Genomic DNA, 18528 nt, shown 5'->3' with positions numbered 1-18528 from the left:
AAATAAATTATCTATTATTTTTAAGTAAATTGAAAAAGAAATTGTTCAATCCAACTCAAATCTCTTAGAATTAATTTAAAATAGTTTTAATTATTTTTTTATACAAATTATTGTTCTAAACCAAGCTGTACTTTTTCTTGTTTAACCCTATGTTTGCTGTTCCGTGACTTTTCGGTTCTCGTCATGTCCTCTCTCCCTCGTAGATTTTTTTAAGGTTTCTACTTTATTAATGTTTTAATAAAAAGGACCCAAAACACTTTATACCTTTCCCAAACATGCGCGGGGCTCAAATTCATAAAAGCAAATTGTAACATATAATGCAATCATTATTCGACTCATGTATACTTTATTGCAATACATTTACACTCATAATTGTATATGGTTTTTTCATACATTTTAATACAATCTAAATTACAGGTCAACTACCCATTTCCTTCATAAAAAAATTTTAGTTTTGTCTACACACAATGCAGGACTTGTAAATACCGAAGGATAATTTTTTCCTTTTGTTTTGTTTTGGACTATATTTTTGGAGCTAAGGAAAAGTACTCCTCAATATAATCAATATAATCGACCATTAGTGTTACAAGGGTCACGGCTTGATTCACAAGACTGGATGAACAGACTTTAAACCCATTGTGTTGTTGTTTAGCAAGAAAGATTTAAGCGCATTATTGTCATCAATGGTACTTGTCTACACTAAAAGCCAAAAGAACATTGAAAGCATTCAGCAATATTACTTTGTTCGAATTAGCAATTATGTCACTTCTACAAAATGATATGAGTGTTTGAACAAGACCATACACTCATAATAATCCTAGAAAACTTTTATTTATTTATTTATAGGTAGACCTAGTGCATTAGGTAGAGTGCAAGACTTTCATTTCGATCCAGAAATTGAAGTCAAGATGCACACGGGGAGTGAGGGGGAGCAAAAAATGAGAGAAGAAAAACACTGAATAAAGACGAGATTGCTGGCTACTCGACATAAATGAAAACTTTATTTATTTGGCGTCTATCGTGAGAAATTTAATTACAGGGAGATGAACATTCATATAACCAATGGGGCTAAGAATCCCGAAATAACCTCCGTTTAGTCTCGTACTCCAATGAATGCATTGCGGTCAAAGCGTTTTGGTATCTAATTCAAAAAATTAATCAAGCACATCAATATTGAGTTTAGCGTGACTGACATGCTTAGTTTTATGTTAAGTGCATTTACGTTTATTTTAGCCTTGTTAATTAAATTTTGTCTGTGTTAACTTTTAAAACTAAGTTTAAAGATTTAAAAACATTAAGAACTTGTTTGTTTTTATTTAAGTTTAAAATTTTTAAAAATTACATTTTAAAAAAAATTTAACAAAATATTTTAAGAAGAAAATAAAAATAAAAATAATTTTAACAAACAAATTTATTTTATTTTTACTTTTAAAAAATTAAAAACTGTTTTTAAAAATAGAAAATAAACAAGTCCTAAGTTTTTTATTATGAAAAATACATTCATTACATTAAATTTATAAAAATATAATAAATATTTATGTTTTAAATAAAATCTTGTTACTTTTAATTATTTAAAAATAGTCTTATGAGCTGAAATTAACAATTTTCTGAAAAAAAAAATACAACAAAAATGATAATGATAGTACGAAGTAGATTACATGGACAAACTATATGATGATTAATTAACAATTGTTTGTTTGAATATTTTATATATTTTTGAGCAAATATATATCTCTAATTTTTATATTACTTTAACCTCCCCATTCATACAACTAAGTCTTTTTTTATTTTTACTTTAAATTATATTGATTCATATAACTGGTAAAAAGTTACGAATAACTTATGCAATTAGGAAGACTACAATGTTATATTATAACATAAATTAAGATAACTTTGTCTAATAAAGAAAAAGAAGGAATTCTGAGTAAAACATCATTAATCTACAAGAAGTGTGAGTGAAATTTATCTTTTATTTTAATAAGAACGTTTTTTCTTCTTTTGGTAAAAGAGACCATAACTGAACCAAATGTTCCAATTTTATAAAAGAGATATAATATTCTCACAATAAAATTTTGCAACAAATTTCTCTCTCTCTAACGCACACCACCCATCTTATCACTCCTTTCCCTACCTTCTCTTTCCATTTCTCTATAATTAGTAAAAAAAAATTCACAAAATTGTCGTACATTTACACTTCGGAAAAGGTAGCATTGTAGGTCCCGCATGCATCTCTAGGAGATGTGGCATTTCCCTGCAATGCTTCTATAACCTCCGCATCTCTTCGTTTGCTATTCCCATGAAATAAATAGTTTTTGAACAATGGCAAATGTGCAATATGTGAAAGAAGGATTGCCACCCCCAATATCATAGTTAATTTCAAAAGTGCAAAAAATTGAGGTAAACTCGTAATAACAAATGTTACTGTTAACTACTTAATTGTTCTCCTACTAATTATATTTACACATGCAGTTCCTTGTGTGCGTGTATATACATACACAGACACGTATACGGGGGAAAGATGGAGATCCAATCATCAACTTTCGGGGAAAATGAATTGTTTAAATATCAGAGTGCAACCGTACAAAACGTAAGGAATCAAAAGGAGTGCTTAAACGCCATTCTCTTTGCTTTTTACTCAGTGGTCTTCCTTTCCCTGCTTTCTGTCTGTTGACTTTCACGTCTGCTAAACCCCAGGTGCAACATTTTGTTTCCATGTCAAAGGATTCAAGCTTGAAGACACCATCACCTTCAGCAGATGGATTATTTGAATCATCATTAATCGTATATTTCACATACATAGGTCGTTCCTTGAATCGATCCAGGTCATCTGGAATCCGCACTATTCTTTCAACACCCGGAGAAGACACCTGAAGGAACACATATCAGATAGAAAAAACAATAGAAGTATAGAACCAATAATATGAAACATTGATAACCAAAATTTTAATCCCTTAGTATCATCCTTTAAAATCCAGAGGGAAAAAGATAACCATAGCGTTTAAGAACATATTGTTCATTTCATCTAAAATTTAGAAACGCTATCCATACTTCCATAGCTTCCTGGGGATTTGATTGAGCCATAAATGAAACTAATTGGACAGGAGTACTTCAATAGTTTGAACTCTCAAATATTGATTGTAGTAATAATCTCGATTTGTATATATCTGTTTCCAACACAGACAAAATACCAATAGGAGACCTGAAATAGTACCTCTAAACTTAGGTTGTCAGGAACAAATTTGGCAATTTCCGCTTCATCCAATTTTGCTCTATAGGTTGTAGAAAAGGCTTCAATATCTTCCATGCTGGGAGAACCAGACCTATTGCACATGGAAGGCATAATCTCACAATTAAGCGTACATCCACTATAATAGCAAGTTCACCAGCAGTTTATGCAAAGAAATAATTCAAGCCGCAAATGGCATTATGGGAAATACAAAATGATGCAGATTATTAATACTTAGTGCCTCTGTAGTTACAAGCCAGAAATCCATTCATCAAGCATTTGCTGTTATATAACTATAAGGTGAAAAGTCCTTGGGTCACAAAAAACGTTTGCACTTGGAAACTGATAAATCAGGCAGCCACACCAATCTATTGCACTTAAACACATGGTATAATTAGTAAAAGCTTTAGACCTTTCCTTAATTCTTCAGTAGAGAAAATGCACAAGGGCATTAGCATGTTTCTTTTGACAAGCTCTACATTCCTTAAACTACAGAAGTAAAAGCCACTTCATTCTCCTTCAAGGGATAGGAATATCAAATGAATACTAATAAGTTGCAGTCAAATTCAAGATTTCCTTTTTCTTTGGACCTTTTTAACTGATAAAATTGCTAACCGTACGTCCTGATCAACTGGATCCAAATTCTGAAATTTGGTCTAACCCCCTATGTCAGTATACTAGATATGAACGAAGGAAATAAGCATCAGAATAATTATGAACAGAAGAAACAAATAACCCAAAAAAAGAAAATAGACCTCAATATAACATTACTTCTTAGGAACGAAACATTGTTATATAGCTCACAAGTTTCAGCACACAAGTCATATATGCTATTTCTAATAATAAAAGTCCCTACTCCTAGATATTTAGATATATTATAAATGCATTATTTCATAGACAATTGGACATACCCAAAACTCATAAGCTATTAAAAAGAAATAAATGGTACCCTGCATAGCATACCCAATCATGCAATTACATGAAAATAAGAGATCCATCACAAACTGTTCAGAATAGATATGCATTTATTCATAATAATCACTCAATAATAAAATTTATCAAAGTAAACCTAACTGTCTCTTTAAGGAAGTTCAACTCAATCTGGATAAGACATTATACATTTCACAAACTGATAAACATAGCCACACGCGCAGTAGCTCCTGTTTCCCTGTTGCTTAATCTGATTAAATAGGTCAAATTTGATTAAAACAGCATAAACTTCAAATTGGCTATCTCAACTCTAGCGCTCTCATTTTTTCATCTTCGGAATCTACAGTAAAAATACAACAATGCATTCCACCACAAGAACAAGAAATCTCAATTCCAATAACAAGATGATGTCTTACTTATTGGAAAGCTTCTCAATTCGCACTTGAATGGTGGAATTGACCAACGTTTTAAAAGCATAAATTTGCAAGTCACCATCGAAAGACACAGTAACCTCTTTAGCAATGGCTAATGCTTTTTTATCCCACCATGTTCCGGCGAGGGAGATTCCACCACCTGCTCCGCCATCACCTGCCTTCATTACATGCAAAATCATTTCATCATAGCATCCTCAGCAAAATTCACCATTTCTATAGAAAAAACACACGCATAAATAAATCCATGCTTCCCACATAACTTACATAGGGCACACCATCCTCGTCTTCATATTCCTCCTCTTCGTCGAAAGTTTCGTCACCGCCACCAACACCGTCTTCATCATCATCCACCTCTGTGTAATGGAGAACCTCAACAACAGAGAGTTCCAGAAAGAAAGAGAAAGAACGAGAATTGAGAGATTGAGCGCAGTTGTACCGTATTCCAATTCAAATTCGTCAATGAGATCTTCTTCTTCTTCATCATCGAACGATACTTCTTGGACAAGGGTGGGATCTAGAACTGGCTCTGAATCAGAGTTTCTCCGTTTGCCACGTGGAATTGGGATTAGAGGTTTTCTAGTTGGAGCAGCGTAATACGGAGATGTGCAAAAATGAAAAGCGAATTTTCTGGTTGAGGGAAGAGGGATATAGAAGCTAGTCCTAGTGCTAGTGTGAGTAATGTTAAGCGGTGCTGGGGGAATCACACCAGAGCTTAACCTCAACCCCCAACCACTAATCAAATCCATTTGGCTCCGCAAGGCCGAACCAGCAAAAACTCAGTACAAGACTAGAAATCAGTTATAAAAATCATATCCACCTTCCTTTTTGTTTTGGGTAATGCAACGGGCCCCAAGCCCACGATCCATTTGGGTGTGTTCATAAAAAGCAAAGTTTGAACTTCTGTGAAAAAATGGACTTCATTCTAATCTTTTATTTATCGTTTTTTTTTTAATTTTTAATTGGTGTATCAATTATTCATCAGTTTATTACGATAATTCTTGTAATGATAACATATTTTGGAGCAACGTATAATTACTGTAAAGAATTTTTGCAACGTAAGCCTTTTGAAGTTTTTGTTGTTTGTAAAGTTCTTTTTTGGTAGCATGTTGTTTGTACAGTTTTAGAGAGTCAACAAAAACAAGTGGGTTTTATTATTGTAAAAATGTTTTGAAACTTGGAGTTTTATATATTGCGTTTATAAATTTTTACCTGTGCTGCAATGGAACTAAAAAAAAATAAAAAATTCAGTTGGATGGTTATTTTTTTTAATATTAAATGTAAGAGGGTTAGCTTTATTTACTTATTTATTTTAGTGTATGTTAGATGAGTCTATTTATTGCTTGCAACGAACAACAAAGTAGTTTGAAAAGTCATTTTTTTAGGTAGATTCTTTGAAAGTTCATTGTATTTCAGATGTCATCAACTAAACCACTAAAAAAAAAATTTTTTTTAGTCAGTATTTCTACAATTATGTCAAAGGTTTTTTATTATTATAAAAAATTAATCGACAACATTTACTGTCAGAGTAAAAAAAACCAATATTTTTATTAAGTGAAAACCTTGAAATAATCAATTAGTAAATGGCACAAATTTATGCATTTATATGAAAAATAAAAATGAGAGGTAACCAAACAAAGGAAAGGAATTGCAAGAAAAATTGGCATAAAGAAAAGAAACAACGCCTAAAACGGTGCGTTAGAGCGAAGTGCTCGTCGTCGTCGTTCGTCGTGGATCTGAATTCTGAATTGTGAAGTGTGAACCCCTGTGCTTTCTCTGCTCGTTGATTGGCTTCCACCGGTGTTGAACTGGCTCATCGATTCATCTTCATCGAGTGATTCAAGTTCCACACACAAGATGATGCTCACATCCTCGGTGCGTGACTACATCAACCGCATCTTGCAGGACATCTCTGGCATGAAGGTTCTCATCCTTGATTCTCAAACGGTACGCCGCACTTTCACTCAACGATCTTCCACAATGTTGGGAAATCTGATCAAAATATCAACAAATCAGTTTATGTATTGTTATTGTTCTTTTGTTGATGTGTTGCTAAGCATCAATATTGAATAAGAAGTTACTTGTCTTACCCGCAGTTGGGTCGATTTTTCTTCCTTTATATAATTTTTTTTCTATTTTTTGCTCGAATTATGAACAATTAAGTGTCTCTTGTGGTAGTTCGAATTTCTTATTTGCAATTTTTCATGGACTGCAAGGTATTATAGGTTTGAAACCACTGTGCAGTGACTGTGAGACTCCTCAATATATGAATGTATATACATTTTTCATTTTTGTTTCAATGGAAAAAGTATGAGGCTCCCTACCTTTTACAATTATGAGTTGATTGATTTTATGGTATTGGCCTCTTTAGAAGTTATGCTTATAAATTATATTGTTGATATATGTTCTTGTGAAGTCATTACCCGTAGTTTTATTGCCAAAATACTATAGAATTATGATTTGGCTTATACTATTTTGTTTAACCACAAATCAACCTACCAAAGGTACTTGATTCCTAGAATTCATTTGCTGGTGTTTGTTTAGGAGGAAAATGATGTTCTGATGCTGAGTCCACTTTTTTCTCAAATTAATGCAGGTAAGTATTGTGAGTGTTGTGTATTCACAGTCAGAGCTTCTTCAGAAAGAAGTGTTTTTGGTAGAGTTGATAGATTCCATTTCCAAGTCAAATGAATCAATGTCGCATCTCAAGGCCATTTACTTCCTTCGACCTACATCAGAGAATATCCAGTTTTTGCGCCGCCAGCTTTCTAGTCCCAGATTTGGAGAGTATCACTTATGTAGGTTCTCTAAATTTTTGCTTGAATCTTAGCTACGCTATAGAGCAATCCTTCTTTAATTTGTAATTTGCCCAAGTCAAGTAGTAATTTCTCCCATTCATTTGAAAACACTTTTGTGAATCCATTCTGAAATTACAGTTTTCTCCAACATATTGAAGGACACTCAGATTCATTTACTTGCTGATTCAGATGAACAGGAAATTGTCCAGCAAGTTCAGGTAACTGCTTCTGTGTGCATTGTACTATATACCTTTTTGTTTATTTTGGATTGGGAACTTTGCTATAACCATTTTATGATTTTTGAACTGCATAATAATTTTGTGATGGTAAATGCTTTTCTAAGAACTCAATTTAAAATAGATAAGAAAATTAGAGGTCAGTTGATAGTATCATAGGAACACCATAAGTTCTCATGAAATAAGTCCTGGGTGGAAGGATATCCACTTTCTTATTCCTCCTATAATTGCAAAGTTTTTATTTAAGTTTAACTATCCAGTTCTATTTCTAATAAATGACATTGTTGAGCATGAAGACTTGAACCCCCTTTACTCATTGTGTTGCAATCTCAAATACTGGGCTTTGTGCTGCAAAGTTTAATTCTGACACAGTTGTCAACCTCATCATCCAGGAGTTCTATGCAGATTTTGTTGCAATTGATCCTTATCATTTCACTTTGCATGTGCCTACAAGTTATATATATATGCTCCCAGCTATGGTAGATCCTTCAGCATTGCAGCGGTTCTGTGACCGGGTTGTTGATGGTCTTGCAGCTGTTTTTTTGGCATTAAAAAGAAGACCAGTTATTAGATATCAAAGGACATCTGATATTGCAAAAAGGATAGCACAAGAAGCATCTGTGAGTTTAAGTTACCTTGTCAAACTTGCAGCATTTTTTTGTTTATGTGAAATAATTGTATATGCATTTTAGCAAGTGGTTAACTGGTTTCTGCAATGAATTCAAGCTTTTATATCTTCATCATTTATATGATTCTGAATCACATAGAGATTTTCTTTGAGCTCATGCATTCTTCTGTACACACACATAGTCAATTTATATGTTCTTTTGGCTGCCAAAGTGTGTATCACAATATGTGATATTTATCATTAATGATTGTGCTGGCATCCATAGTGAAAACTAATTTATGTTATTGGGCTTGACACAGAAACTGATGTACCAAGAGGAAAGTGGTCTTTTTGATTTTAGGCGAATGGAAGTTTCTCCATTGTTGTTGGTGATTGACAGGAGGGATGATCCTGTAACCCCATTGCTAAACCAATGGACCTATCAGGTATCTGTGAGATTAACACAGGAGTCCAGGGCTTACTGACAAACTTACAGTTGTTGAATAATTAGATAAATTGTATATTCAAATAAGTAACGCTTGTTTGTGGTGTTATACGGTATAGGCTATGGTTCATGAATTGATAGGAATCCAAGACAACAAAGTGGACTTGAAAGCCATTGGTAAATTTCCGAAGGATCAGGAGGTTGAATACATTTCTTATGCTGGGTAATTATTCATCAGCTTATTGCAGTATAGATTTTGTGCTCATTAAAAAACAACTTTTTTGCTATTTCATGTCACAGGAGGTTGTGTTGTCATCTGAGCAAGATTCCTTTTTCAAAGCTAACATGTATGAGAATTTTGGAGATATAGGTATGAATATCAAGCGGATGGTTGATGAATTTCAGCAAGTGGCAAAGAGTAACCAGAACATCCAAACAATTGGTTTGTACTTTTCTTTGCTCACATGTCAAAGTAATAAAATTTCTTCATCTGTTACAATTACAAATGTAAAACATTATTTATACATGGTGGCATAGTATAAAATTCACTATTTTTATGATTTGACTCTTGGCAGAGGACATGGCCAAATTTGTTGATAATTACCCTGAGTACAGAAAAATGCATGGAAATGTGACAAAACATGTGACTTTAGTAACTGAAATGAGCAAGATAGTTGGAGAGCGAAAACTTATGTTAGTTTCACAAACAGAACAGGAATTGGCTTGCAATGGAGGGCAAGGGGCTGCTTTTGAGGTATATGCTATATGGTCTTAATTATTGAAACATTGTTGCTTGCTTTTGCTTAAATTTCAAAAGTTCTTGGATGGCCATTAAGTAACATAAGGAAAAATTCTAGTTAATAGTATCAACTTTGATAATGCCACTGGGACTTTGTTTATTACTTACTGCATAATATCTGACATAGTGGCAAATTATATCAATTAGAGCCCCCCTTCCCCACCACAAAAAAAAAAAAAGCACTTTGGAGACTGAAAAATGGGAGAATCCTTTCAAATTGTGCAATGTTTATTGTAACTTGTTTCTTTTGGGCTCTGCGCATGGACTTGTTCCAGTATTTTTCTGGGCAGTTCAAAGAAAATAGAAAGCTAATCTTTAAGTGTCCATTTAGCACACAAAATTGAGCATGAAATTGGGGTTTCGGAATTTGAAATCTTGGAATTTTGATTATGATGGTTGGAAATCATTTAGAATTGGAATCACAATACCAATACTCAATTTCATTAAATAATAAAATTTATAATACAACTAAAACTAACCATCCTCAATTCTTAACCTTTACCTCTTAATTACAATTCCTACCCTCACTTTTGCATTACGTAACTGCTCTCCTTTGTTTTTTCCACTCCCACAACCTTCGCCACCACCACTATCACTACCACCACAATTGTTGTTGTTGCTGCCACCATCACTTGTGGATCAAAATTTGCCACTCAAATCCAACATAATCCCACCCATTGACTATATCTAATTAGTGGTATCAAAATGGATTAGAGTTCAATTTACAATTATAATTATACATTTTAATTCCTTGCACAGCCCAAATAGAAGAATTATGATTTCAAACCAATTTCAATTCTTGAATTGTAATTGTGATTACGATTCCTATTTCATATGTCAAAAAGACCCTAACGGTTTTTCATTTCAGTGCTGATATTTGTCAAAAAAATATGTTGTCCTTGTAATTTATTCTGCTCTCTCTGCCTTGATGCATATCGGTTCCTGTAGAAGTTACTGTTTCCATGGATTAAATGAGTATTGCGGCCCCTTACTCTCTTCTCACTTTGTCTGTTCTTTTTCAATGTGGGACTTCTTTACTCCCATTTGAATATAAGCAAAAAAAAAAATCCCTGAATAATATTCATCTTTTGTTTCGCTTGGCCAAAAATCCATGTTTAACATAACAGATTATATGTATATGGTATATGAAGCAATCTTATTATTACCCCTACCACACACACACTCACATAAAAGTTAATTGTATTTTTCCTTGTTAATTGTTATTATGTGTACTGAAAACAACTTTAAAACAATGAAGGTCAAAGAAGATCCTGTTAGATGATTACTTACGTCTCTAATGTATTCTTCTGCAGGCAGTGACAAATCTACTAAACAATGAAAGCATATCAGATGTGGACCAACTACGTTTGGTCATGCTGTATGCTTTACGATATGAGAAAGATAGCCCAGTTCAATTAATGCAGCTCTTCAACAAACTGGCTTCCAGATCTGCCAAGTACAAACCTGGGGTAAACTAATTTAAACTGTCAGCTTTCATCTTAAATCCATTATTTTCATGCATGAATGTCTGAATGTCAGTTCTTAATCCTTAAGAGATGTTATACCTTTTAAACAGATAGTTGAATAGGGATGATTAGATTATTTTGGGTTGTGTAGTTGATAGAACCAAATGTTAAACTGAATATGAAAGAATGTTTCTTTATTGCTGAACCTAATTCCCAATTCTACACCAATGTAATGCAGATTAGTCATAGGAAGAATTGTTACAAGATTCCAATAACATGAGGTAATTCGAGAGACCTCACTCTCCAGACCAGTCTATTCTATTCCAACTGAAAAAAATGAACTCCTAACTATCTTTGTGCTCTTATTTATATTGCTAAAAGAGCCAGCTGTCCACTATTAACAGAATTGGTTATTTACTCTTTTATTTCCTGACTAGTCTTCTTTCTCGTACTATATACTTTTGATGGAAGGGTTGAAGTACCTCATTCATGAGAGCTTCAAAAGTGGATGATGCATTCGTTAAATCAAACGGCATCACCAAGAATTTATAGTGGTCTTCATGTGTTTGAAAAACAGTCTTCTCCACATCTTTTTTCATTAGAATCTGATGATAACCAGGTTTCAAGTCTAGCTTAGAAAATAATGTAGTTCCTGCCAATTCATCTAATAATTCTTCTATAATAGGGATTGGAAATTTATTGGGGACTGTGACTTTATTCAGAGCCCTATAATCTACACAAAATCTCCACCCTCCATCTTTTTTTTTCACCAGAATAATAGGACTAGAATATGGGCTAATGCTAGGCCTTATAATCCCTGCCTTCAACATCTCCTGCGCTAGCTTCTCTATCTCATTTTTCTGATAATGAGGGTATCGGTATGTCCTTATATTCGGTATAGATGCTTCTTCTTTCAAATATATAGCATGATCATGGTTTCTACTGGAAGGTAAGCTCTCTGGATCCTGAAATAACTCGTTGTAGTGCTGCAACACTTCCTCAATGAATGTAGGGATGGCCATTGTTTCCTCTGAATGTTTAGTTTCTACTAATTTCACCAAATACCCTTCTTCTCTTCCTTTCAATTCTTGCATCATCATCTTCATTGAGGTTTTGGTTCTGGACAAGGTTGGATCTCCTACTAGTATTCATTGTTGCTGTCCCTTCCCAATAGTAGAGTTAACTTGCCAAAATCAGCTCTAACTTCTCCTAGACTAGCCAACCATTCCAGCCCCAAAACTAAGTCTGCTCTCCCAAGCTCAAACAAGAAGAAATCTTGATTAATTTTTAATCCTTGCAACTCCAGTATAAACCCTTTACACACCCCTTGACATTTCACCTTGTGTCCATCTCCTACCTCCACCATATAGGGAAGAGTTTCTTCTTTGACTAGATTGCATCTTTTCCATCAACTCAGGGGATATGAAGTTGTGGGAAGCTCCACAATCTATCAAGATTATCACCTTCTCCTCGTCTATCCTTCCCCATAACTTCCAAGAATTTCTAGACGTCAAACCAGCCATCGTCAACATAGACATCTGCAGTGTTTTCTCAGGCCCCTTTTTCTTCCTCTTCTTCCCATTCCACCCCTATCACTGTCTCTGTCCCCCCTGTTCCTCTTCCTCTATAAGCAACATGTGTAATTGTTTATTTTTGCATACATGGTTCTGGCCAAATTTTTCGTCACATTGAAAGCATATTCCCTTTTTAATCTTATCTTGCATTTCTTCATCTGTCAATTTTTTAAAAGCTGCACCTTTGTTTTTGTTCCCTCCTTGATTGTTACTACCAACGCTGTTTGCCATGTTAGAACTTTCCCCCTTCCCTTTATTGTTGCTGAAATTTGATGATTGCATCCTTGTTTCTCTGGTATAACTTCGTGTCCCAGTGTATGACCTGAACGAATTACCTGTCTTGTCCCTTGTTGTGTTGCCACTTTCATTGTGACCTGATTTTTTTCCTCCACCATTTGGGCTTTCATCATTAGTTCTGCCAAATTGGTGGGTTCGTGCAATTTTACCTGTGTTTTGATCTCCTCCTTAAGACCGTTCAAGAAAATTCCCACCAAATAGTCTTGATTAATTCCCTTTAAGAAACCTGCATATTTCTCGAATTGTTCGACAAACTCTTCCACTGAATCTGTTTGTTTCAGCCCAAGCAAAATTTCGAAAGGGTTCTTCATCATAGTTGGTTGAAATCGCCTTACTACCGCTGTTTTGAATGAATCCCATGTAGGATTGGGATTGCAAGATTCCCACCATTGAAACCAATTCAATGCGTTTCCTTCCATTGCTACCATAACCGCTTGCATCCTTTCTTCTTGAACTCCTCTCAACCAAAAATACCTCTCTAAATGATTCGTCACCCATATGCCTCATCACTTGTAAAAATGGGAATTTTGAGTTTTCGCCATTGCATATTTTTTGTCAGACTCAGTCGGTCTTGTTCTGAATCAAAATATGAATTTCCCGCTGTTTGATCTCTTCCGTGACTGCGATCTCTTTCTTGGCTGCGATCTCTTCCATGACCTTGATTCCTCCGCGACAATTCCCCTATGACTTTTGTGAGATCTGAAATCATATGCTCCAACTTCTGAAATCTTTTGTCTTTGACATTTTCTTGAAAATCACGATCTCGACTCCAGTTTTGCAGTGTGCGCTCCAAGGCTTCAACCCTTGCCTCCATTCTTGTTCTTCCCATGCATCAATTTCCCCCAAGATCGTCGTTTAGCACCAGGATCGGTGCTTTGATACCAGTTGATAGAACCAAATGTTAAACTGAATATGAAAGAATGTTTCTTTATTGCTGAACCTAATTCCCAATTCTACACCAATGTAGTACAGATTAGGAATAGGAAGAATTGTTACAAGATTCCAATAACATGAGGTAATTTGAGAGACCTCATTCTCCAGACTAGTCTATTCTATTCCAACTGAAAAAATAGACTCTTAACTATCTTTGTGCTCTTATTTATATTGCTAAAAGAGCCAGCTGTCCACTATTAACAGAATTGGTTATTTACTCTTTTATTTCCTGACTAGTCTTCTTTCTCCTACTATATACATGTTGGAATCTATCAGTAGTCTTGTCATATTGCTGGCTTTGGATTCTCAGTAGAAAATAAATTTACATTCAACTAGATTAAAATTCAAATTAAGAACAGCATATAGATGGATTCTAGTGCTGTTTTTGATATAGTTAAATGAGAAAGTTACCAATGTTGATATCTTTTTTGTGGCACAACAGCTTGTCCAGTTTCTTTTGAAGCAAGCAGGTGTTGACAAGAGAACTGGTGATCTTTTTGGAAATCGAGATCTAATGAATATTGCCCGTAACATGGCTCGTGGTTTGAAGGTCAGCATAGAAATATTGTCATTATTATACCATATCCTCAATGATGTAAGTCTTTAATCTTATAAAACAATCTTGTTTTCCGAGTTTTGGTGCAGGGTGTTGAGAATGTTTACACCCAACACCAGCCACTTCTGTTCCAAGTCATGGAAAGCATTGTCAAAGGGCGGTTGAGAGATGTGGACTACCCATTTGTTGGAAATCACTTTCAACAGGGAAGGTTTGTGCTGCTAAATATAAACTCTTCATTGTATCTTATTTATGAATTTCTGGTGATAATGCCACTATGTTGTTCCTGATCTAAATAATGTAATATTTAGCTTTTAGAATTAACTAACTACTTGATAAAATTGATGTAGAATATTATTTCAATTATCTAGAATGCAATGTGGTCCCACATATATGATATATTAGCAATTCAACTTGTAATGGGGTCGGACAGGCTTGACTTTGGGGACATATTAGTTAAGGTGCTCTATCTTGAGTCTTGACTACACATTATTACTTGAGTTTTTGTGGTGGCTTCACACACTTGATCAATACAGAATTCTGCAATTCTTTCTGTATTATACTGCTTTTATTTTATCGAGCACAAAACCTCATAATAGATTGGTGGCTATGGTCTCTCAAGGCAAAACGAATAAATAATCCCATTCAGCCTGCCTATACAAAGTTTTTACAACCTTAATATGCACCGTTACTAAATATAATTTCAGTGATACAATAACATTGATATCACATGATTTTGTCCATTGCATCTTTGGTTTATGCTCTACACTATATATCTATACTTTTCATAACCTCCTACAAACCTGTAAATTATGCAATTTGTTGCTTGTCTTATCTTGTTTAATCTAGTTTTATATATGTATTTATAAGTGACATACAAAAAATTATCTCTAAATACATGTTTTTTGTAGATGACATAGTGTTGGTTAAGAATTTAAAATAAGTTAATGCTAAACTTGAGTTATAGAGTGAAATTTCAGAATCTAAAGATTTTCACTTGAATAAAAGTAAGATAGAGTATATGCAATCATAAGTTTTAGCAAAAAAGTAAGATAAAGATCATGAATTGTAAATTAAAATTAGAGATGATATTATAATACAAATTTTCAAGTTTAGATACTTAAGATCAATTCTATAGAATGTTGGAGAGATTAATAAAGATGTTACTCAGATTATAAACTGAGTAGTTAAAGTAGAGAAAGACATTATAAGTTATTTGTAACCTATAAATTATCTATCAAGCTAAAAGAAAAATTTTATTGTATTGTAATACAATTAGCTGTCTTATATGACAGTGAATGTTGAGCTTTAAAAAGACAGTATAAGAATAAAGTAAGAGCGACAAAATTGAGAATGTTAAGGTGAATCAGTTGTTGTATGAGAAAGAACAAGATAAAAAATGATAGTATACGTTAAAATATTGGAGGAGTACTTATAGTGAAAAATGTGATTGAAAATTGTTTAAGGTAGTTTGGTTATATGTAGAGAAGACCTTTGGAGGTACCAATGAAAATAGTAGATTGCATAATTTTTAATCTGGTAAAAAATGATTGAGAGAGATTGATAGGAACTGAGATTATATTGAAATAACAAAACCAACACAGGGAAATTCTCTGAGATTACAAGCAGTAAAGATAGAAAACAGAATAATAGAACAGAATACAGCAATCTAACGAGCTAGTAATTAGCAAGAGCAATCCTCCTATAGCCTCAGCTATCCCTAATGACCTTCCAGATATTTCCTGCCTCTCTCCTCTGCTCCTCCCCTTATATTGCCTCTTTCTCCCCCCGAATACTTGCCTCATCCACCTTGCCACGTATGCTGATTTGGTAGTTTGTTAGAATTTAGTATAACCGCCTCCTGGTTCCCCTTTTCCATTTTAACCCTCTTTCTTTGATATGTCTTGAATGGGGGTGCAAATGGCTTAGACCCAACAATACTCCCTCCATTGAGAGGAACCTTGTCCTCAAGGTTAAAATGGGGAAACACGGCCTTAATCGTGTCAAATCTTTGATATGTTTTGAAAATTTGTTTCTTAACCAAGTTCAATAGGTCGTATGATTCATGTAGTCGACTTTACATAGTGAGATAAGATTTGATTGTTGTTGTTATATGTCTTGTCTTCTACTAACTGCTGCAAGAGTAAACTATACTGTTGGAGTTAATTTAGTTGGTTATCTTATAATGTAATTGACATCTATTTGAGTAATTTAATGTGCTGGATTTAAAAATGATTATTTAGAAGTTTGGAAATTTTTAAATGCAAAGTTTTCTGTTTAATATATGTTCAACAAGAAGGCAATATTTCGAGGCCTGGCAGGTCATCTAGGAATGGGCTTTTTGATCAGTGCACACTGGTAGTGCATGTGTAATAGAAGTTTTAAATTTTTATTAATGACCGTTATCATAGAATTAGGCAATAATATGAGTTGTGTTGTTGAGCAGGCCACAGGAAGTGATCATCTTCATTGTTGGTGGGACAACTTATGAGGAGTCACGGTCTGTTGCTTTACAAAATGCCAGCAATACTGGCATTCGTTTTATACTCGGCGGCTCTTCTGTTCTTAATTCTAAAAGGTATGATTAAGTCATAAAGATAGTTTGGATATGTTTAGTGGAGATGTTTATTTTTGTTTATTCTGATTGCACTTTCAATTTGGCATGCTAACAATGATATTAATTTTTGAATAGAAAGTTCTTCTTTTGTCTTGTTTTGACTGCAATCATAGTTTGGGCTTAATTAGTTATTTTGAATGTTGCTTGAAGTGAGTTGTCGGCCTAGGTTTAGGTGATAAAATTTATTGGGATGGTCTTCAACTTGTATAGATTGATGCTTTGTTATATTCGGTTGTTCATTGATTGATCTAGGGTACTTTACTTACTGCAAAAATATTCAACTTGCTCTGCACTAGGTAACATTCTGGATTTCTTAGCAACAGAGGTGTTTTTTACACTTGAATTTACAGGTTTTTAAGGGACTTAGAAGAAGCCCAAAGGGTAGCTCGTTCTAGCACCACCGTTGTTTGAAGTTCATCCTGACACATTTTGCATCTTGAGGGCTATATATAGTTTTAACAGCTTCAGGCTGGGGATTTCTGCTTTGAACCCATGTATATGTATTAAAAAATGTGGCAGAAGGAGCTTGATGTGCCGTATTAGACTCAATCCATTGTTGTCTCAGAAGACGATCATCAACCATTTGACAGGTTTGGTACTAGTTGGCTCCTTGCCCATGAATGCGATTTGAGATCAAAGTATGAGAGCTTCAGAGACAAACCACCAGCCCCTCTCTTTTGTTCGTAGGGGAAAAAGTAGACACTGATCATATAGGTAAAATGAAAAAACCTTTTTGTGTACTTTTTCATCATCATTTTCGCTGATGAACTCTAATGATTTTATTGACACTTACTGATGAAAGGAACAGTTTTGTATAATCATGTAATGGATGTCCCATTCTTTTGTATACCAGCATCTCTCTTCCATTTGTAGATTTTTATGGCTCCATAATAAGTTCAGGTTGTGAGACGAGTTGTGATTAATATCATTTTATTATACAATCCACTTGTTGATGCCATTTTGTCTCTGTGGAGAATGTCATGCAAAGATCAGTGTACGTCTGCTATCGTCTTGTTACGCAGCTGAATTCATTTTCATTACCGTGGATTTATAGTGAAGTGCTATGAGTCTATTGCCAATCTTTCTGGTAAATACCGAATGTTTGGTGAGACTTCACTCTGTCGTATGCTTGTGTAATAAAAAATAACTTGTGCCAATCATTGATTGAGACCTTCGTAATCTTGTGCGAATCTCTTTCTTGTGTCGTATATGAATTGTGATTTATTTCAACCGAACAAAAAGTTTAGTTATAGTAATTCCACACTTCTCGTTTATGAAAATTTTCATCTATTTCTATGAAGTCTAAAGATTGTAAGTCTACTGTCCAAAGTTATGATAGCCTAACACCCAATATATTTTAATTAAAATTATTAAATGAAAATCTAACTTACAACATTATTATTTTTGTTATTATTAATGATGTTTTATTATAAATTATAATTATACAAGTTGTTCTACTTAAACTTATTACCCACGCTGAGTCAGGCAAGATAACCCAAATTTGGCAGCTGTAATTATAACTAAAGAATATTTAGTCACAATTCACACACGTTTGTGTGTGCACGCGCGGATGGACGCATAACGAGTTTATTCTTTATGGGAAATTAATCATA

The 18528-nt window shown here is 34.0% G+C and overlaps 2 protein-coding genes across 4 annotated transcripts; one reads left to right on the top strand and one right to left on the bottom strand.

Moving 5' to 3' along the window:
- Nucleotides 1–2339: 2339 nt before the first annotated feature.
- Nucleotides 2340–5386, bottom strand: LOC113853035. Its single transcript, XM_027483478.1, has 5 exons — nt 5027–5386; nt 4855–4943; nt 4573–4748; nt 3212–3320; nt 2340–2867 (listed from the first exon to the last, which is right to left on the bottom strand). The coding sequence occupies exons 1-5, from the start codon at nt 5334–5336 to the stop codon at nt 2559–2561; spliced, it is 993 nt and encodes a 330-aa protein (XP_027339279.1). The 5' UTR covers nt 5337–5386; the 3' UTR covers nt 2340–2558.
- An 833-nt stretch (nt 5387–6219) lies between these two features.
- On the top strand, nt 6220–17951 carry LOC113853029 (vacuolar protein sorting-associated protein 45 homolog). 3 transcript variants are annotated; one of them, XM_027483467.1, is made up of 13 exons: nt 6220–6534; nt 7184–7385; nt 7524–7603; nt 8014–8241; nt 8549–8674; nt 8793–8873; nt 8974–9115; nt 9249–9427; nt 10786–10941; nt 14185–14292; nt 14388–14509; nt 16745–16876; nt 17266–17951. In XM_027483467.1, the coding sequence occupies exons 1-13, from the start codon at nt 6445–6447 to the stop codon at nt 17324–17326; spliced, it is 1707 nt and encodes a 568-aa protein (XP_027339268.1). In that variant the 5' UTR covers nt 6220–6444; the 3' UTR covers nt 17327–17951. The 3 variants fall into 3 exon arrangements, with proteins under 3 accessions (XP_027339268.1, XP_027339269.1, XP_027339270.1); XM_027483468.1 differs by having other exon boundaries at nt 6224–6534; nt 14206–14292; XM_027483469.1 differs by having other exon boundaries at nt 6234–6534; nt 7544–7603.
- Nucleotides 17952–18528: the final 577 nt, after the last annotated feature.

Source organism: Abrus precatorius, unplaced genomic scaffold, assembly GCF_003935025.1.
Source record: "Abrus precatorius isolate BTA unplaced genomic scaffold, Abrus_2018 Scaffold10, whole genome shotgun sequence".
Classification (NCBI taxonomy): domain Eukaryota; kingdom Viridiplantae; phylum Streptophyta; class Magnoliopsida; order Fabales; family Fabaceae; genus Abrus; species Abrus precatorius.
The sequence above is the reverse complement of the archived record's forward strand: the minus strand, read 5'-3'. Positions and strand labels throughout refer to the sequence as shown.

What these genes read in the sequence shown, in the direction of transcription:
- LOC113853035 (XM_027483478.1), bottom strand. Translation starts at nt 5,336, where the DNA reads ATGGATTTGATTAGTGGTTGGGGGTTGAGGTTAAGCTCTGGTGTGATT. An exon ending in ACGAGGATGGTGTGCCCTAT is followed by an intron (nt 4,749 to 4,854) that starts GTAAGTTATGTG and finishes CATGTAATGAAG; the next exon opens with GCAGGTGATGGCGGAGCAGG. An exon ending in ATTGAGAAGCTTTCCAATAA is followed by an intron (nt 3,321 to 4,572) that starts GTAAGACATCAT and finishes CATGTGCAATAG; the next exon opens with GTCTGGTTCTCCCAGCATGG.
- LOC113853029 (XM_027483467.1), top strand. Translation starts at nt 6,445, where the DNA reads ATGATGCTCACATCCTCGGTGCGTGACTACATCAACCGCATCTTGCAG. An exon ending in GGCAAGGGGCTGCTTTTGAG is followed by an intron (nt 9,428 to 10,785) that starts GTATATGCTATA and finishes ATTCTTCTGCAG; the next exon opens with GCAGTGACAAATCTACTAAA. An exon ending in ACATGGCTCGTGGTTTGAAG is followed by an intron (nt 14,293 to 14,387) that starts GTCAGCATAGAA and finishes GTTTTGGTGCAG; the next exon opens with GGTGTTGAGAATGTTTACAC.